Raw genomic sequence first — 19,719 nt, 5'->3', positions numbered from 1 at the left:
ATTGCTGCCTGGGTCGCAACTGCATGGAAATACATCCTGCCTTTGGCATTTCTGCCTGGGTCGCAGCTGTATGGAAATACATCCCGCCTCTAGCATTGCTGCCCGGGTCACAGCTGCAGGGAAATACATCCTGCCTCTAGCACTGCTGCCCGGGTCGCAGCTGCAGCGAAATACATCCTACCTCTAGCATTGCTGCCTGGGTCGCAGCTGCATGGAAATACATCCCGCCTCTAGCATTGCTGCACGGGTCGCAACTGCATGGAAATACATCCTGCCTCAAGCATTGCTGCCCGGTTCGCAGCTGCATGGAAATACATCCCGCCTCTAGCATTGCTGCCCGGGTCGCAGCTGCAGGGAAATACATCCGGCCTCTAGCATTGCTGTCTGGATTGCAGCTGCATGGGAATACATCCTGCCTCTAGCATTGCTGCCCGGGTCGCAGCTGCAGGGAAATACATCCGGCCTCTAGCATTGCTGCCTGGATTGCAGCTGCATGGAAATACATCCTGCCTCTAGCATTGCTGGCTGCGTCGCAGCTGAATGGGAATACATCACACCTCTAGCATTGCTGCCTGGGCCGCAGCTGAATGGAAATGCATCCTGCTTCCAGCATCTCTGCCTGGGTCGCAGCTGCATGGGAATACATCCTGCCTCAAGCATTGCTGCCTGGGTCGCAGCTGCATGGAAATGCATCCTGCCTCTAGCATCGCTGCCTGGGTCGCAGCTGCATGGGAATACATCCTGCCTCTAGCATCGCTGCCTGGGTCACAGCTGCATGGAAATACATCCTGCCGCTAGCATCGATGCCTGGGTTGCACCTGCATGGGAATACACCCTGCCTCTAGCATTGCTGCCCGGGTCGCTGCTGCATGGGAATACATCCTGCCTCTAGCATTGCTGCATGGGTCGCAGCTGCATGGAAATACATCCTGCCTCTAGTATCACTGCCCGGGTCGCATCTGCATTGGAATACACCCTGCCTCTAGCACTGCTGCCTGGGTCCCAGCTGCATGGAAATACATCCTGCCTCTAGCATTGTTGCCTGGGTCGCAGCTGCATGGGAATATATCCTGCCTCTAGCATTGCTGCCTGGGTCGCAGCTGCATGGAAATACATCCCGCCTCTAGCATTGCTGTCTGGGTCGCAGCTGCATGGGAATATTTCCTGCCTCTAGCATTGCTGCCTGGGTCCCAGCTGCATGGAAATACATCCTGCCTCTAGCATTGCTGCCTGGGTCGCAGCTGCATGGAAATATATCCTGCCTCCTGCATTGCTGCCTGGGTCGTAGCTGCATAAGAATACATCCTGCCTCTAGCATTGCTGCCCGGGTCTGAGCTGCATGGGAATACATCCTGCCTCTAGCATTGCTACCTGGGTCGCAGTTGCATGGAAATACATCCTGCCTCTCGCAGCTCTGCCCGGGTCGCAGGTGCAGGGAAATACATCCTGCCTCTAGCATCGCTGCCCGGGTCGCAGCTGCATGGGAATGCATCCTGCCTCTAGCATCGCTGCCTGGGTCGCAGCTGCATGGGAATGCATCCCGCCTCTAGCATCGCTGCCTGGGTCGCAGCTGCATGGGAATACATCACGCCTCTAGCATCGCTGCCCGGGTCACAGCTGCATGGAAAAACATCCTGCCTCGAGCATTGCTGCCTGGGTCGCAGCTGCATGGAAATACAGCCCACCGCTGGCATTGCTGCATGGGTCGCAACTGCATGGAAATACATCCTGCCTTTGGCATTGCTGCCTGGGTTGCAGCTGTATGGAAATATATCCCGCCTCTAGCATTGCTGCCCGGGTCACAGCTGCAGGGAAATACATCCATCCTCTAGCACTGCTGCCCGGGTTGCAGTTGCAGGGAAATACATCCTGCCTCTAGCATTGCTGCCTGGGTCGCAGCTGCATGGAAATACATCCTGCCTCAAGCATTGCTGCCTGGGTCGCAGCTGCATGGAAATGCATCCTGCCTCTAGCATCGCTGCCTGGGTCGCAGCTGCATGGGAGTACATCCTGCCTCTAGCATCGCTGCCTGGGTCACAGCTGCATGGAAATACATCCTGCCGCTAGCATCGCTGCCTGGGTTGCAGCTGCATGGGAATACACCCTGCCTCTAGCATTGCTGCCCGGGTCGCTGCTGCATGGGAATACATCCTGCCTCTAGCATTGCTGCATGGGTCGCAGCTGCATGGAAATACATCCTGCCTCTAGTATCACTGCCCGGGTCGCATCTGCATGGGAAAACACCCTGCCTCTAGCATTGCTGCCCGGGTCGCAGCTGCATGGGAATGCATACTGCCTCTAGCACTGCTGCCTGGGTCCCAGCTGCATGGAAATACATCCTGCCTCTAGCATTGTTGCCTGGGTCGCAGCTGCATGGGAATACATCCTGCCTCTAGCATTGCTGCCTGGGTCGCAGCTGCATGGAAATACATCCCGCCTCTAGCATTGCTGCCTGGGTCGCAGCTGCATGGGAATACATCCTGCCTCTAGCATTGCTGCCTGGGTCCCAGCTGCATGGAAATACATCCTGCCTCTAGCATTGCTGCCTGGGTCGCAGCTGCATGGAAATATATCCTGCCTCCTGCATTGCTGCCTGGGTCGTAGCTGCATAAGAATACATCCTGCCTCTAGCATTGCTGCCCGGGTCGCAGCTGCATGGGAATACATCCTGCCTCTAGCATTGCTGCCTGGGTCGCAGTTGCATGGAAATACATCCTGCCTCTCCCACCTCTGCCCGGGTCGCAGCTGCAGGGAAATACATCCTGCCTCAGCATCGCTGCCCGGGTCGCAGCTGCATGGGAATGCATCCCACCTCTAGCAGGAAATACATCCTGCCTCTAGCATAGCTCCCTGGGTCGCAGCTGCATGGGAAGGCATCCTGCCTCTAGCATCGCTGCCTGGGTCGCAGCTGCATGGGAATGCATCCTGCCTCTAGCATCGCTGCCTGGGTCGCAGCTGCATGGGAATGCATCCCGCCTCTAGCATCGCTGCCTGGGTCGCAGCTGCATGGGAATACATCACGCCTCTAGCATCGCTGCCCGGGTCACAGCTGCATGGAAAAACATCCTGCCTCGAGCATTGCTGCCTGGGTCGCAGCTGCATGGAAATACATCCCGCCTCTGGCATTGCTGCCTGGGTCGCAACTGCATGGAAATACATCCTGCCTCTGGCATTGCTGCCTGGGTCGCAGCTGTATGGAAATACATCCCGCCTCTAGCATTGCTGCCCGGGTCACAGCTGCAGGGAAATACATCCATCCTCTAGCACTGCTGCCCGGGTTGCAGTTGCAGGGAAATACATCCTGCCTCTAGCATTGTTGCCTGGGTCGCAACTGCATGGAAATACATCCCGCCTCTAGCATTGCTGCCCGGGTCGCAACTGCATGGAAATACATCCTGCCTCGAGCATTGCTGCCCGGGTCGCAGCTGCATGGAAATACATCCCACCTCTAGCATTGCTGCCCGGGTCACAGCTGCAGGGAAATACATCCCGCCTCTAGCATTGCTGCCTGGTTTGCAGCTGCATGGGAATACATCCTGCCTCTAGCATTGCTGCCCGGGTCGTAGCTGCATGGAAATGCATCCTGCTTCCAGCATCTCTGCCTGAGTCGCAGCTGCATGGGAATACATCGTGCCTCAAGCATTGCTGCCTGGGTCGCAGCTGCATGGAAATGCATCCTGCCTCTAGCATTGCTGCCTGGGTCGCAGCTGCAAGGGAATACATCCTGCCTCTAGATCGCTGCCTGGGTCGCAGCTGCATGGAAATGCATCCTGCTTCCAGCATCTCTGCCTGGGTCGCAGCTGCATGGGAATACATCGTACCTCAAGCATTGCTGCCTGGGTCGCAGCTGCATGGAAATGCATCCTGCCTCTAGCATCGCTGCCTGGGTCGCAGCTGCATGGGAATACATCCTGCCTCTAGCATCGCTGCCTGGGTCGCAGCTGCATGGAAATACATCCTGCCGGTAGCATCGCTGCCTGGGTTGCAGCTGCATAGGAATACACCCTGCCTCTAGCATTGCTGCCTGGGTCGCTGCTGCATGGGAATACATCCTGCCTCTAGCATTGCTGCATGGGTCGCAGCTGCATGGAAATACATCCTGCCTCCAGTATCACTGCCCGGGTCGCAGCTGCATGGGAATACACCCTGCCTCTAGCATTGCTGCCCGGGTCGCAGCTGCATTGGAATGCATACTGCCTCTAGCACTGCTGCATGGGTCCCAGCTGCATGGAAATACATCCTGCCTCTAGCATTGTTGCCTGGGTCGCAGCTGCATGGGAATACATCCTGCCTCTAGCATTGCTGCCTGGGTCGCAGCTGCATGGAAATACATCCCGCCTCTAGCATTGCTGCCTGGGTCACAGCTGCATGGGAATACATCCTGCCTCTAGCATTGCTGCCTGGGTCCCAGCTGCATGGAAATACATCCTGCCTCCTGCATTGCTGCCTGGGTCGCAGCTGCATGGAAATATATCCTGCCTCCTGCATTGCTGCCTGGGTCGTAGCTGCATAAGAATACATCCTGCCTCCAGCATTGCTGCCCGGGTCTCAGCTGCATGGGAATACATCCTGCCTCTAGCATTGCTGCCTGGGTCGCAGCTGCATGGAAATACATCCTGCCTCTAGCATCGCTGCCCGGGTCGCAGCTGCATGGGAATGCATCCCGCCTCTAGCAGGAAATACATCCTGCCTCTAGCATCGCTCCCTGGGTCGCAGCTGCATGGGAATGCATCCTGCCTCTAGCATCGCTGCCTAGGTCGCAGCTGCATGGGAATGCATCCTGCCTCTAGCATCGCTGCCGGAGACGCAGCTGCATGGAAATGCATCCCGCCTCTAGCACTGCTGCCTGGGTCGCAACTGTATGGGAATGCATCCCGCCTCTAGCATTGCTGCCTGGGTCGCAGCTGCATGGGAATACATCCTGCCTCTAGCATTGCTGCCCGGGTCGCTTATTGGATTACCTCGGAAGTGGAATCAGGAAAAACTGTGGCAGACGCACAATTTGTGACCACACACCATTTGCACAATAAAGTGACACAAAATAAAGAAGCTAAACATGAGGCAAATGCGTTTCAACTAGGTCCTATGGAATGTTAAATACATAACTCTGGACAGTGCTCCGAAGCAGCTCTACAACTCATGGCGCTTGAAAACACACCAACAAAAAGAAAACGCTATAGGAAAATCCCAATATGGAAAAATGTGCTTGAAAAAATTGGTTGAAACTGCATTTTAAAAGCTTTCTGCAGGTAGAATCCCTCGAAATCCTCCCCCTTACAGGGATTGCTCTTGCCTACTCGCTGTAATAGGGGGGGGGGTGCTCTTCTAAAGTATTTTCAAGGTCTCTTTTTGTTCCAAGTCCACACCAGTGCCTGCTCTACTGAGGAAACGCCCACCCAGCTTGATAGGCATGCCCCACAGCCAGTAAAGACCTCACGATTCTCCAGGGTATATAAGGAAGGAGAAGGGACTGACACGCCCACTTCGTGGGCTCTGCTGAGAAACGAAACCGAAAGTAACATTTCGTTTTTTGCAACTGAGCAGGAACATGGCCACAGCCGCCCCGCTCCAGAGCCTGAAGGAGGAGGCCACCTGCTCCATATGCCTGGTATATTTCACAGAGCCGGTGTCTGTGGAGTGCGGACATGCCTTCTGCCTGTCCTGCATCACTCAGTGCTGGGAGGGTCTGGAGGCAAACTTCCCCTGCCCTCAGTGCAGGAAAACTTCACAGAACAAAACCCTCTGACTCAACTGGCAGCTGGCAAACATGGTGGAAATAGCCAAACAGCTTCACCTTCCCAATGCGACCCCCCAGGAGGAGAATCTTTGCAGAGAACACGAAGAGAAACTGAAACTGTTCTGTGAGGATGAACAGAGACCCATCAGTGTGGTCTGCCGGGAATCCAGGGGTCACAGAGCTCACAAAGTGCTCCCCATTCCAGAGGCTGCCGAGGAGTACAAGGTATGTATGCTGTGTGGACATGGGCATGTTCTAACACAGTGCTCCCCATTCCAAAGGCTGCCCAGGAGTACAAGGTATGTGTGCTGTAGGTCTGGGACATGGGTGAATTCTCACACATTGCCCTTCATTTCTGAGGCTGCCCAGGAGTACCAGGTATGTGTGCTGTAGGGACATGGAGGGGGGTGGGTTCTTACATAGTCCTCCCATTCCAGCGGCTGCCCAGGATTACAAGGTATGTGTGCTATAGAGACATGGAGGGGGATGGGTTCTTACACAGTCCTCCCCATTCCAGCGGCTGCCCAGGATTACAAGGTATGTGTGCTGTAGGTCTGTGTAGTTTGCACTATAGCTCTGGGGCGAAAGGAGGCCGTGCATAATGCTTCCCATTACAGACCCTAGCGTCCAGGATTACACAGTATGTGTGCTGTATGTAGATCGAGGAGTATAGTGGGAGCCAGCGTCCCAGAGGAAGATGGGTAACGTTATGGGTATGATGGCATATTATGTGAAGGGTCTGAGCTCGCAAAGGTCACACCTTGTGTCGTTTATAGTAAGATACTCAAGAGCACACGATGTTCATATGACAAGCTTGCGACCAAAGGGTTGCCACAGAATAAGGCTGACCAAATGTACAAATTGCATATGTGACCAGACAGGAACCACATGTCCCACCATGCCCCCGCACCCAGAGAGTACACATGCCATGGATAGAACCTAAGGTGCTGGGTGGAGAATGCCCAGGAGTACACATGATGAATGTTGCATGTCTTGGGACCCTAAAGCTCATGGTGAGTGGGGTCTGCCCAGGAGTACATGGGGTGTATGTGGCATGTCTTGGGACCTTGCATCTCATACTGTGTGGAGGCTGCCACAGAGTACAGGGGGTGTGTGTGGTATGTCTTGGTCAGTAATACACTGCACGGCTGCTGCTATTCCCCATTATGGAATCCCACAGGACGTGCAGTAATTCTGCATGGACAGTTGCTGCAGCTTTACTTGCCAGTATTAACTCCATGTCAAAGCAGCAGATTGTTGGTGTGGGTTCCAAACCCATAAACTGGCGAAGCGGTGGCCTGACTTGTAATGAGCCCCTTCTTTTAAGGAAATACATAAATGGAGGTTGTTCCCCAATGAACCCCTAAAATCTCACTTATTTTGACTGCAGCCCCTCTTCTGACTCCAGTCCTCTTTCCCCACTGCTCGACTGCAGCCCCCACTTCACCCAATGGCGAGCTCTCTGCAGATGGGTAATGGTTGGACCCAGCCCTGGGGCGCAGCCCCATCACATGCGAGGCAGGTGCTACTCGACTGCAGCCCCCACTTTGTTTTGTTTGTGGCAGGTCAAGGATCTCAGATCTGGTTACATATGTGTTGTGGGTGATGTCTATGAACAGAGTGTCTTCCAAGATGGATGAGTAATGGATTGTAAACCAGTCTGTGGGAGCAGCTAGAAGACTGAGGGAGCATTCTCTATAGAATGTACATTAGCCTATGGGGAGCAGCTAGAAGACAGAGAGCATTCTCTATAGACTGTACATTAGCCTATGGGGAGCAGCTAGAAGACTGAGGGAGCATTCTCTATAGAATGTACATTAGCCTATGGGGAGCTGCTAGAAGACTGAGGGAGCATTCTCTATAGACTGTACATTAGCCTATGGGGAGCAGCTAGAAGACTGAGGGAGCATTCTCTATAGAATGTACATTAGCCTATGGGGAGCATTCTCTATAGACTGTACATTAGCCTATGGGGAGCAGCTAGAAGACTGAGGGAGCATTCTCTATAGAATGTACATTCGCCTATCGGAGCAGCTAGAAGTCTGAGGGAGCATTTGGTATAGACTGTATATTAGCCTATGGGAGCAGCTAGGGGTCTGAGGGAGCATTCTGTATAGACTGTACAATAGCCTATGGGAGCAGCAAGGAGTCTGAGGGCACATTTTTTATAGACTGAACATTAGCCTATGGGAGCAGCCAGGAGTCTGAGCGAGCATTCTTTATAGACTCCCACTGGCGGAGTCTGCTGCAGAGTCTTTTGGTTGCGGTTGCGAGAGGACTCTACAGCTTTTGCTCCTGAACCCTGTGAGGACCTGCTTCTTGTCCTTGTTTTGTTTCACCTGCTTTCACCTGGTGCCTTTAAAATACCCAGAAGACCGCGGAGCGGCCGCGGAGTCTGCTGCAGAGTCTTTTGGTTGCGGTTGCGAGAGGACTCTACAGCTTTTGCTCCTGAACCCTGTGAGGACCTGCTTCTTGTCCTTTTTTTGTTTCACCTGCTTTCACCTGGTGCCTTTAAAATACCCAGAAGACCGCGGAGCGGCCGCGGAGTCTGCTGCAGAGTCTTTTGGTTGCGGTTGCGAGAGGACTCTACAGCTTTTGCTCCTGAACCCTGTGAGGACCTGCTTCTTGTCCTTGTTTTGTTTCACCTGCTTTCACCTGGTGCCTTTAAAATACCCAGAAGACCGCGGAGCGGCCGCGGAGTCTGCTGCAGAGTCTTTTGGTTGCGGTTGCGAGAGGACTCTACAGCTTTTGCTCCTGAACCCTGTGAGGACCTGCTTCTTGTCCTTTTTTTGTTTCACCTGCTTTCACCTGGTGCCTTTAAAATACCCAGAAGACCGCGGAGCGGCCGCGGAGTCTGCTGCAGAGTCTTTTGGTTGCGGTTGCGAGAGGACTCTACAGCTTTTGCTCCTGAACCCTGTGAGGACCTGCTTCTTGTCCTTTTTTTGTTTCACCTGCTTTCACCTGGTGCCTTTAAAATACCTAGAAGACCGCGGAGCGGCCGCGGAGTCTGCTGCAGAGTCTTTTGGTCTTTAGGCTCTGCAGGCTCCGCGGCGCCCTCCCAGAAAAATCCGCCCACCGAGTCACTCGAAGACATTCAAAACCTTGCAAGTGACCTGCCTCTCGCCGCTGACAGCTGCGCTGTCCCCTCGTGTGTCCGTATCGGCTGGCCCGGAGCTGAACGACCCCTCTGAACGATTCCCCTCTGACTCTCCTCTGACACCGGAGCCTGCCTGTGCCTGGCGTACTCGTGCTCCATCCACCTAACACCGAACAGGGTCCTCTGCCGCGTGTGCCTTCGCAGCCCCGCCCCGGCCACTCAACGCGCTGACTCCCGACACCCGCAGCTGTACAGCAGCCCCCTCAACGCCCTATACCAGACCTGTCAGGACTCCGACTCCAACATCTGATTATCTTCGCTGATCAGGAGACCGAAAGGGTTCGTCCCTTGGATCCCGAAAATTTAGCTCTAACCGCCCCACAGGAACAAAACGATCGCACAACCCCGTACCATTGACCGATCAGGAAACCGAAAGGGTCCCCCCATTGGATCCTGAAAGCGCAACTTGATCCTCTACAGAAAAGCGGAACGAAGATAAACCTGCGCAGCCTCACTGATCAGGAGACCGAAAGGGTTCGACCCTTGGATCCTGAAAGCGCAACTTGACCCTCTACAGAAAAGCAGAACGAAGACAAACCTGCGCAGCCCCGCTGATCAGGAGACCGAAAGGGTTCGACCCTTGGATCCTGACCTCATCAAATAGACAACAGTGGCAAGCCGCAACCAGGGGGCCAGTATTCTAAGAAACCAAATAGGAACCCCCCAAAACCTAAACTTTGCAATCTACAAACTGGAAACAATGACAATAATTCGCACCAACAAACAACACCCAACTCAACGTCCAAAAACAAGACAAACAGCCAAGACCGCGAGCGCTAACACAACGGACGAAAATTTACTGCAGCTAACACTGGAGCAATCCTTCAAGAAAGTGACATTGTATAAAGAAATTCCAAAGTCCCTGACACAGAATTCAAACTCTAAACAGAACTCAGAAGACTTCAAAGAAAGAAACCTTGAATCTGCTAATCCCATTGTGATATCCCCTCGACTATTAGCGGTATCACACAGCACAGTTGAAAATCAGCAACTTACCTCAACCGAGATGAAGAGTCCGGACATTAAAACTCAAGCTCAGAATCCAATCACAACAACTGGACAAACCACCATGTCCGTATCATCATCACCGGCTCTTCAACTCGAACCTGAACAGCAACTGATCGATCCTCCAATTGCTCTGAACACAACCCACCAGTCCACAAAACAAGACCCTCCAAACAACAGGACACAAGACACCCTGACAAATCTTATAATCAGCAATAAACAACCCATGGAACTTACAAACAAACAGTTGCAGACACCGACAAAACAGGATCTAACACCGGACAAACAAATCCGAAATCAACAATCCATGGAACTGAAGAAACCGCACGAAATAGTCAGCAATCCTCAGGAAATTGCTAACAACCAAGAACCAAAACGCACAGCTCAACATATCGGCTTCAAGCCTACCTCAAACTGCCAACAAATTCAACGAACACAAGACCAAATTACAAAACCAGCAGTCCCAACACCAGAACAACAGAAGCAAAAAGAAAAAGCAAGATTAGCACGACTTGCGTGGCTTAAAACCCACAACTCCGTCAAATCCACCACCCCAGTGGAACCAACAACATCAAAAACAAGAAACAGACCGGAAAAATTATCACTGGACATCACCGAAATTGAGTCAATCATGACTACCGCAGAAAAAGGAAAAGAAGTATTTGGAGACTTAATGGAAGCAAACCCAATGCAACTAACATCAACACCATGTATCCCCCAGGGCAACCAAAACAAGCTGATGAAAAAAGAACGTCAACCAGAATTGGATGAACGTAAAACTGCCCCATCCCGATTCAACTATGACACAGATGAATCTTACTATACTCCAGATCCAGTAATCAAGAATCAAAAATCAAAAGACCCCCAACAGAAAAACGACAACCACGAACAAGCCGAAGAAGACCCACACCCAAGAATCCCAACAACAATGCTAGATTTGCAAAACATGCTCATCGCAACACTTTCCCAGTCGATGATCCCCTTCTTGAAATTACATGAAGATATGAAAGATGCAATAAAAGATCAGGCGACCCTTCTAGCGCTAATTCACTCAAAACAGATACACATCGAACACTTTGTCTCGACAGTGGAATCAAGACTCACAATAGAAGCAGAGGAGACACACCGGTGGCAACAAAGACTAGCCGAGATTGCGAGAGGAGACCGACAAGAGAAAACAAAACTTACAGGAGAACTAGTACAGATGCTCAAAGAACACCATCACCAGCAAGCAACCAGACCAAACGATCAACGACTACAAACCCCGCCGTCTCTAAAAGCGTCACAATGTCCAATTCAGACACAACTATCTGAAACCACCTCGGACCTCGCCCAACAAGTACCAAAAGAACCGAGTCAAAATATTATTAACAAAAAAACAAAAACCATCACTCCAAGTAACATAACAAAGAACCCAAATGAAAACTTTCAGATTTTCGAAAAAGAAAAAATAACAAATGAAACAAAACCCACCCAACAGAAAAATAACAAAAAACGACAAACGGGCTCTCGAGCATTTCTACGAAATATAAACCAGAACGCCCAAACTGTTCAACAACCAAAGAAGAAAATATCAGCTGCCAACACACAAAGCATTCAAGTTCATCTAGCCCAGACCAAACCCAAATTAGCGGGACCTATCCTGCCACACTCGCCGATCGATGAGGAACTGCTCAACATGACCACCCACGAAGAACAACCATCAGAAAACAATCAACAGGCTTCGCAATCAATAATCCAGACGAGTTACATAATAATCGATGAATATACCACAATCCTTGATCAACATGCGAAACAAAATCAAGACAATTCTACTGAACTCTCCCTAGAAGAAATTTCGATGCTATCAATGGAAAACATCTCAATATCCACAACCAGAGACGAAGCTTACGACCCCATCTCGTCGATCTCGATAACAACAACACCACAAGACTCCAGTCAACAAACCCAGATGCGACCAACATTTGTTAATCCACTACGACAAAATGAAATATATGAAATCCACATTGAAAATGCAAATAAAAACCTGGAACCGGTAATCCTAAATAGAACAAATCTACTACGCCTCTTTGGCGTAATACCTTGCTTGAAAAAACTCACAACAAAAGACCTTGATCTGATAACCTTTAAAGACGATCGAAACTTGGATAAAATCGTCATAGAGCTTTCGGACCCCAATAACCAAGAACTCATCATATCAACACGAAGACAATTGCACAATTTGGGCTTCTCATGCTGGGCCTCAACATCCACAAGAATGCCAAGCAAACCAAAATATAAAACAACAGCAAGATACGAAAGAAAAAACAACGACCAAAGGAAACAAAAACAGGCAACTGACGACAGAAACTCAAATCGTGCCTCAGAAGAAGCATACCTAAACAGAAATAACAAACCTAACAGAACAAGCTTTGAAACTCCTTCATCAGACATTGAATCTATAGAAGACTCAATAAGAAGCCAACAACCAGACAAAGATGCCCATGCAATTAGAAGAATCTATGACTTCGAAACCACCTTCTCAGAAACAGAATCTACAGAATACTCAATGAACTCTAACTCATAACAATTAACGAACAATGGATTTACGTGGTCACTGTGCTCATGGAACACCAGAGGAAATCTCCATCTATTTACGGACTCAGCTGCTGAGCTAGAGCAATACCAATTCATATGCCTCCAAGAAACCTGGCTCAGCGACCCACCAGCATGTGATGGTTTTATCACACTCCTAAACCCAGCTATCGTACAAAAACAAGGAAGACCCGCTTCAGGCTTACTCACCCTAATCAAGATAAACCCTCACAGCACAGTAATACTCTCCGAAAACATAAACCCCTGGATTCAACTGACCACAATAATATATACAAAAAACCAGCAAAAACGAGAAGAGAAAGACAACTCAACAATCCTAATCCTAAATCTCTATTGGAACCCATTAGCAATATCAACAGATATGTTCCTAGATGGAGTTTTCATCTCAGTCGATGAGGCCACAACTAAACATCCGTCATCGGAAGTAATAATATGTGGCGATCTGAACATCAAACTATACGATAAGAACGGTGGCCTCTTAAAGCACTCAGACCTATCGGCAAACGCAAAGAGATGGATGAAAGAAACCACGATACGCAACCTACTCCTTCTGAGTCAAGGGAACACTTCGAAACCCTATACACCAACATGGAGCAGAGGTTCATCCCATGCGATCATCGATTATATATTCCTATCTGAAAAACTTCACCGATCAGTTACAAACGTGCAGACGATACTAACAGATAGGAGCGACCATAATCAACTTACCGCCCACTCTGAAGCGGCACTGGAAAAAATAGAGACGGGGCTACCATCTCCTCTATTAGAACTAAACGGAACAACAACAAGACTGAGAATCCCACAAGCATCCTTAGCCTCATTACCGGAAAAATTCCTACAGACAAGTCTGACAAATGCTCTAAAAATTGACTACGAATGGATCCTAATTCCGTTCCGACAAACCAGTAAAAATCGCCCGCAGAAAGACCATCGACATTTCTACAACCAAGAAATTGCCGAAAGGAAAAAAGCCTTAAATCGGACAATAAGACAGATAAAGAAAACCCCAGCGCTCGATATCCCAAACCAGATCAAAACTCTGAAAAACAACCATCGAAACTGGACTAAATCACAAAAAAGCCTCATTCAGCAGGCAGATGCAGAGAACATATTGAAAATCCACAAATCCCACAATACAAAAGAACTCTGGAACTTACTCAATGACAATCAACAAAAACAGCAGAAGCTTACAGCTAACGTAACCCAAGAAAAATGGATAACGCACTTCACTACCATCTATGCATCACGAGAAACGGTTCAACAGAACACACAACCCATAACAGACCCAACATGGAAAGTACACGCAGAATTTGAAGATTACATCCTCCTGATCAACAAACTCAACACTTCCAGAGCCCCAGGCCCTGATGGTCTATCCAATGCCATAATCAAAGAAGATCCTAACGCTTGGGCAACCCTCCTGTGTCACATCACAAAACTGATCAACAAACTGCACAGAATACCAAACTCCTGGAGAACAGCAGTAATCGTACCAATCCACAAACAAGGCCCTAGAGAAGACCCCCAAAACTTCCGACCGATCGCTTTGCTCGATCCGCTAGGAAAATTATTTGCAGCAGTACTTCTAAACCAACTCACCGCGTGGGCCATAAAAAACAATAAATTCTCGACCAGACAAACAGGATTCACGGCCAATGTTGGAACAAACCTCAACCTGATATTACTACAAGCAATCAAACATGAAGCCATCAACTCCAACTCGACAATCTACGCAGCATTTATTGACCTAAAAATGGCTTTTGACGCAATCTCACGCGAAAAACTATGGTCGAAACTTAGAACATGGAACTGTCCATCTGATATCCTAGAACCAATTATCCTGCTGTATTAAAAAACCACGATAAAAGTCAGACTATCGAGACAAGGAGCTACAACATCTGCCATACCAACAGAAAACGGACTTAAACAAGGCTGTCCTCTTGCAGCGACACTCTACAACTTGTTCACTGCCGATATCGAAGAACATCTAAAATCACATAAAACCAATCCCCCCAAAATCAACTCGATCCCAGTCCCAATCATGGCATACGCTGATGACATTGTGCTACTAGACAAAACACCGACTGGGCTACAAACGACACTAGCAGATCTAAGCCATTACATGAAAAAAAACGAACTAACGATCAACACGGAAAAAACAAAGACAATGACCCTCACCAAACCATCAAAAAAAAGAACAAACCAATATATCTTCACGATCGACAACTCAGAAATAGAAAATGTTACATCGTTCAAATACCTAGGGATCACAATAAACCAGTCAAAATCAGAAGAGCAGTGGATAGACAAAATCGAACAAACATCTCAAACTCTATCAAGACAAGGCTGCCTCCTTCACAGAAAATACGGCAAGTTCTCCTTTAAGCCAATTATCTCCTACTACAGACACAAGTATATTCCGATTCTCACCTACGGTACCGAAGCAATGTTGAACGCTCAGAGAGTCAACTGGACAAAATATGAAGCGACTTTTTGGCGCAAAGTCCTTCGACTCCCGCAAACATTTCCAATGCCAAGAATACGCTACGAACTGGCAACTCAATCAATCGAATCAGTCGTACAATGGAAAAGACTAGACATTTTTCGGAAAATATTGACAGATGGGAAAACTCCAGCAATTCAAATACTTCGACACAAAGAAAACACCTTCAACACGACAATATTGGAAAAATGGAAAGATACAATGAGAAAAGAAATGGATAGTGAAAATATCACAGAAGAACTGCTCACACTTCGTCCACAACACGCAAAAACAAAACTGCTGCACAACGACTGGATAAAGACCATTCAACAAAAAAATACCTACAAACAGAACCTACAATGCACAAAAGATAATAGGAGAATCCACGAACCACCGGCGTACCTGCAAACCTTCCCAGACCAAACCATTCGAGCAACATTCCTAAAAATTCGCCTAAACATTCTTCCTACAAAAGCATACCTATACACAAAAAGACAGATCAAGCCTGAAGACAACTACTGCAGGTTCTGTAAAGACCAAAAAATCGAGGAAACCATTTTTCACCTCGTAATGGAATGCAACGAACTCGCCACACAACGCAAAGAATTCGGTGCATTCTTTCAACTCTCATCGACACAAATGTGTACGCAAGAAAGATGGACCGCTCTCCTAAGCGGCCACAACAACAAGTACACCTACACAATTGCTCTCTTCCTATCTTCTATACTCGAACTAAACAAACAAAAGTTAAAAACCGATTCTAAATCAAGTAAATGATGAAAAAGTTTTCAAATAAACTGCAGCATCAAAAAAAAAAAAAAAAAAAAAAAAAAATAGACTGCCCATTAGCCTAGGGGAGCAGCCAGGAGTCTGAGGGAGCATTCTCTATAGACCGTACTTTAGCCTTTGGGAGCAGCTAGGAGACTGAGGGAGCATTCTCTATAGGCTGTACATTAGCCTATGGGAGCAGCTAGAAGACTGAGGGAGCATTCTCTATAGAATGTACATTAGCCTATGGGAGCAGCTAGAAGACTGAGGGAGCATTCTCTATAGACTGTACATTAGCCTATGGGAGCAGCTAGGGGTCTGAGGGAGCATTCTGTATAGACTGCACATTAGCCTATGGGAGCAGCTGGGAGTCTGAGGGAGCATTCTGTATAGACTGCCCATTAGCCTAGGGGAGCAGCCAGGAGTCTGAGGGAGCATTCTCTATAGACCGTACTTTAGCCTTTGGGAGCAGCTAGGAGACTGAGGGAGCATTCTCTATAGGCTGTACATTAGCCTATGGGAGCAGCTAGAAGACTGAGGGAGCATTCTCTATAGAATGTACATTAGCCTATGGGAGCAGCTAGAAGACTGAGGGAGCATTCTCTATAGACTGTACATTAGCCTATGGGAGCAGCTAGGGGTCTGAGGGAGCATTCTGTATAGACTGCACATTAGCCTATGGGAGCAGCTGGGAGTCTGAGGGAGCATTCTGTATAGACTGTACATTAGCCTATGGGAGCAGCTAGGAGTCTGAGGGAGCATTCTTTATAGACTACATTAGCCTATGGGGGCAGCCATGAGTCTGTGGGAGCATTCTATATAGACTGTACATTAGCCTATGGGAGCAGCAAGGAGTCTGCGGGCACATTCTTTATAGACTGAACATTAGCCTATGGGAGCAGCCAGGAGTCTGAGCGAGCATTCTTTATAGACTGCCCATTAGCCTAGGGGAGCAGCCAGGAGTCTGAGGGAGCATTCTCTATAGACTGTACTTTAGCCTTTGGGAGCAGCTAGGAGACTGAGGGAGCATTCTCTGTAGACTGTACATTAGCCTATGGGAGCAGCTAGAAGACTGAAGGAGCATTCTCTATAGAATGTACATTAGCCTATGGGAGCAGCTAGAAGACTGAGGGAGCATTCTCTATAGACTGTACATTAGCCTATGGGAGCAGCTAGGGTTTGAGGTAGCATTCTGTATAGACTGTACATTAGCCTATGGGAGCAGCTAGGAGTCTGAGGGAGCATTCTTTATAGACTACATTAGCCTATGGGGGCAGCCAGGAGTTTCAGGGAGCATTCTTTATAGACTTTACATTAGCCTATGGAAGCACCTAGGAGTCTGAGAGAGCATTCTATATAGACCAGTGGTCTTCAAACTTTTTTGGCCTGGGCCCTCCCTGAGCAAAAATTGGGGCAGGCCAAGCCCCCCCCCCCATAAATGCCAAATGGACAGTATGTACAAATGGCTATGAACTATTGCGCGCCATCACTGCACCCTACTCCCAGTATAGTTCCTGTGCTCCCCAACCTGCTTCCATCACAGTCGCTGGGCTCCCTCATCCCACTCCTACCCAGTTCCTGGGCTCTCCCCACGCCACCACAGACCCTGGGCTCTCACCACCCTGCTCCCACCACTATCCCAGTGCTCCCGCCCTTCCTGCTCCCACCACAGTCCCTGGGCTCCCCCCACCCCGTTCCCAACACAGCCCGAGGGCCAGTGCGAGCTGGTGAATATTTTAAGTGGAGGGGCATAAATATTTCCCACAAAAATGCCATAGCGACTGAGCGCAGCGAGGGAGCTCGAACCAATCAAGAAGGTTCGGGGGGATCCCCCCATGAATTTTTTAAAAATAATGGATTAAAATGTTGCATTTTAGAGCATACTTTATAAAAAATCCGAACAGTTTGCAATTGGCGCTGGGGGGCCAAGGGGGAAAGCATGATATTTTTGACTGGACCTCTATGATAGATATCCAGTAAAAAAATATCCCATCCCTGTCCCCTGGGCTCCACAGCGCCTCAGAAGGAGAGCTGATTTTGGCAGGTGAGTATGGGATTGGGCAAAAAAGGCATTTTTAAAATGCCTTTGTGGTATAACCCTCCTTCACCCCACTCGCCAAAATCAGCTCAACGGACCGAAACAAACACACACATTCACACAACAATCACTGTATCATACACTCACTCATAACACAAGCATACACACATCCATACAAATATTTAAATAAAAAATAAATCAACATAAACGTACCTTCTGCAGGGGCCTGCATGTGGGTGCTGAAATGCCCTGCTCCAGGTTGCTCTGTCCGTATGTGCGAGGTGGTGCAGGAGCTCCTCCTCTCACATACAGACATGCAGTGCCCTAGTCAGCATTTCCAATGAGCTGGGCAAGGCTGGCAAAGCAAAACGCCCCCAACCTTGCATGGCTCAGTGAGCATGTATGGCTGGGGAACTGAACTGTCCAAGGGAAACAGTGTTTCCCTTTGACAGTTCAGCCAGCCCATGAGCACTCCCTGAGCTGGAAAAAGCAGCCGAGGGAGTGCTCAGTGTTTCACTGGGCTGGCTCCTTGGCTCCTCCGTAATGGGTGGGGGGGCCACTGGGTGGACGCCCCCTCGCCCATTATGGATGAGCCGCCAGGTTCGGACTGGCCTATAGGGCAATGCCCGTACCAAAAATGCAAAATTATAGTGTAGGCCAGTCAAAAAGGCCACTTTTTTAGCCAATATGGGCCAGTTTGATGAGTTACTTCACTATGCAGCTGGTAGTTTTGACCATTGTTGCTGAATGAAAATTCTTTAAATATCACAATTTGCTTACATTTTAACAAAAAACACCCCCTTGGGTACTATTCCAACAGTCTGTGTCTAAAGGAATGAATATCCATTTGCAACTGCGGGCTGCCTTTTCATTGGTGCCTGAGACAGTTTTATGGTCCAGTGCGACCCTGTGAGCCGCACCTGCCCATTTCCACCAATCTAACATTACATTTTACATTTCATGCTGGGCTCTCGCCCCACAGTTTGAAGACCTCTGTTGTAGACTATACATTAACCATTGGGAGAAGCAAGCAAGGAGTCTGAGGGAGCATTCTTTATAGTCTGTACATTAGCCTATGGGAGCAGTTGGGAGCCTGAGGGAGCGTTCTTTATAGACTGTACATTAGCCTATGGGAGCACCTAGGAGTCTGAGGGAGCATTCTTTATAGAATGCATTAGCATATGGGAGCAGTTGGGAATCTGAGGGAGCATTCTTTATTGACTGTACATTAGCCTGTGGAAGCACCTAGGAGTCTGAGAGAGCATTCTTTATAGACTGTCCATTAGCCTATGGGAGCACCTAGGAGTATGAGGGAGCATACATTATAGACTGTAAGTGTGCTTAAGAGAAAATTCAGGGGCTTTCTTCATAGACTATATACAGGTGTAGGTAACAAGCTAGGCTGTCCTGGAACCTTTCTGTCTTGTTGTCTGTGTAGATTATTTATTTACAGGAAATCTTTTGACTAAAACTGGTTTTATTCTTTTAGGATAAACTTTACAGCCACATGGAGCATCTGAAAAAAGAACTGAAGGACCTGCAAGAGTGGGTAGAGGAAGAAAGCAGGAAAGAACCCGAGCTCGAGGTGAGAGCAATGGCTTCATATATGTGTAGAGAGGCTCAGGGCAGAGAGGCACGAGGGTGCCTTCGAGAGTCCATGGAACAGTGCTGGATGGCTGATATGTGAGACATCCCCCAAGAATATTGAATTGAATTGTTTATTTATATAGCGCCTATACACAGTGTGTTTCAAAGCGCTGCAAGGCAGGGAGGGAACAAGGGAGAATACAGTGACATTCTTATAAGTCCTTGATACACTAAGAATGTCAAATTAACTATCATACTCGGCCTGGCGACATTTCAGATAGTGCAAGAGCTTTTGACAGTGATAAGGAGGGGGGGGGGGATGTGGGAAGGAGAATGAGACAGACAAGCGG

At 48.9% G+C, this 19,719-nt stretch overlaps 1 protein-coding gene across 3 annotated transcripts in view; it reads left to right on the top strand.

Moving 5' to 3' along the window:
* Positions 1–19,719, top strand: part of LOC138521875 (E3 ubiquitin-protein ligase TRIM39-like) — a 498,159-nt gene that overhangs the window by 344,474 nt on the left and 133,966 nt on the right. For 2 of the 3 annotated variants that reach the window (XR_011283148.1, XM_069635032.1), the window contains exon 2: positions 19,272–19,367. Coding sequence is in view for 1 of the 3 variants with exons in the window: in XM_069635032.1 (XP_069491133.1) it covers positions 19,272–19,367 (96 nt within the window). In the remaining 2 variants the exon portion in view is untranslated. Of the gene's footprint in view, positions 1–5,542; positions 5,963–19,271; positions 19,368–19,719 lie in introns of those variants that run through there. The other variant, XR_011283149.1, reaches the window with a different exon arrangement.

Source organism: Ambystoma mexicanum, chromosome 13, assembly GCF_040938575.1.
Source record: "Ambystoma mexicanum isolate Mex_15411 chromosome 13, UKY_AmexF1_1, whole genome shotgun sequence".
Taxonomy (NCBI): Eukaryota; Metazoa; Chordata; class Amphibia; order Caudata; family Ambystomatidae; genus Ambystoma; species Ambystoma mexicanum.
This window is presented reverse-complemented; position numbering and strand designations above follow the sequence as displayed.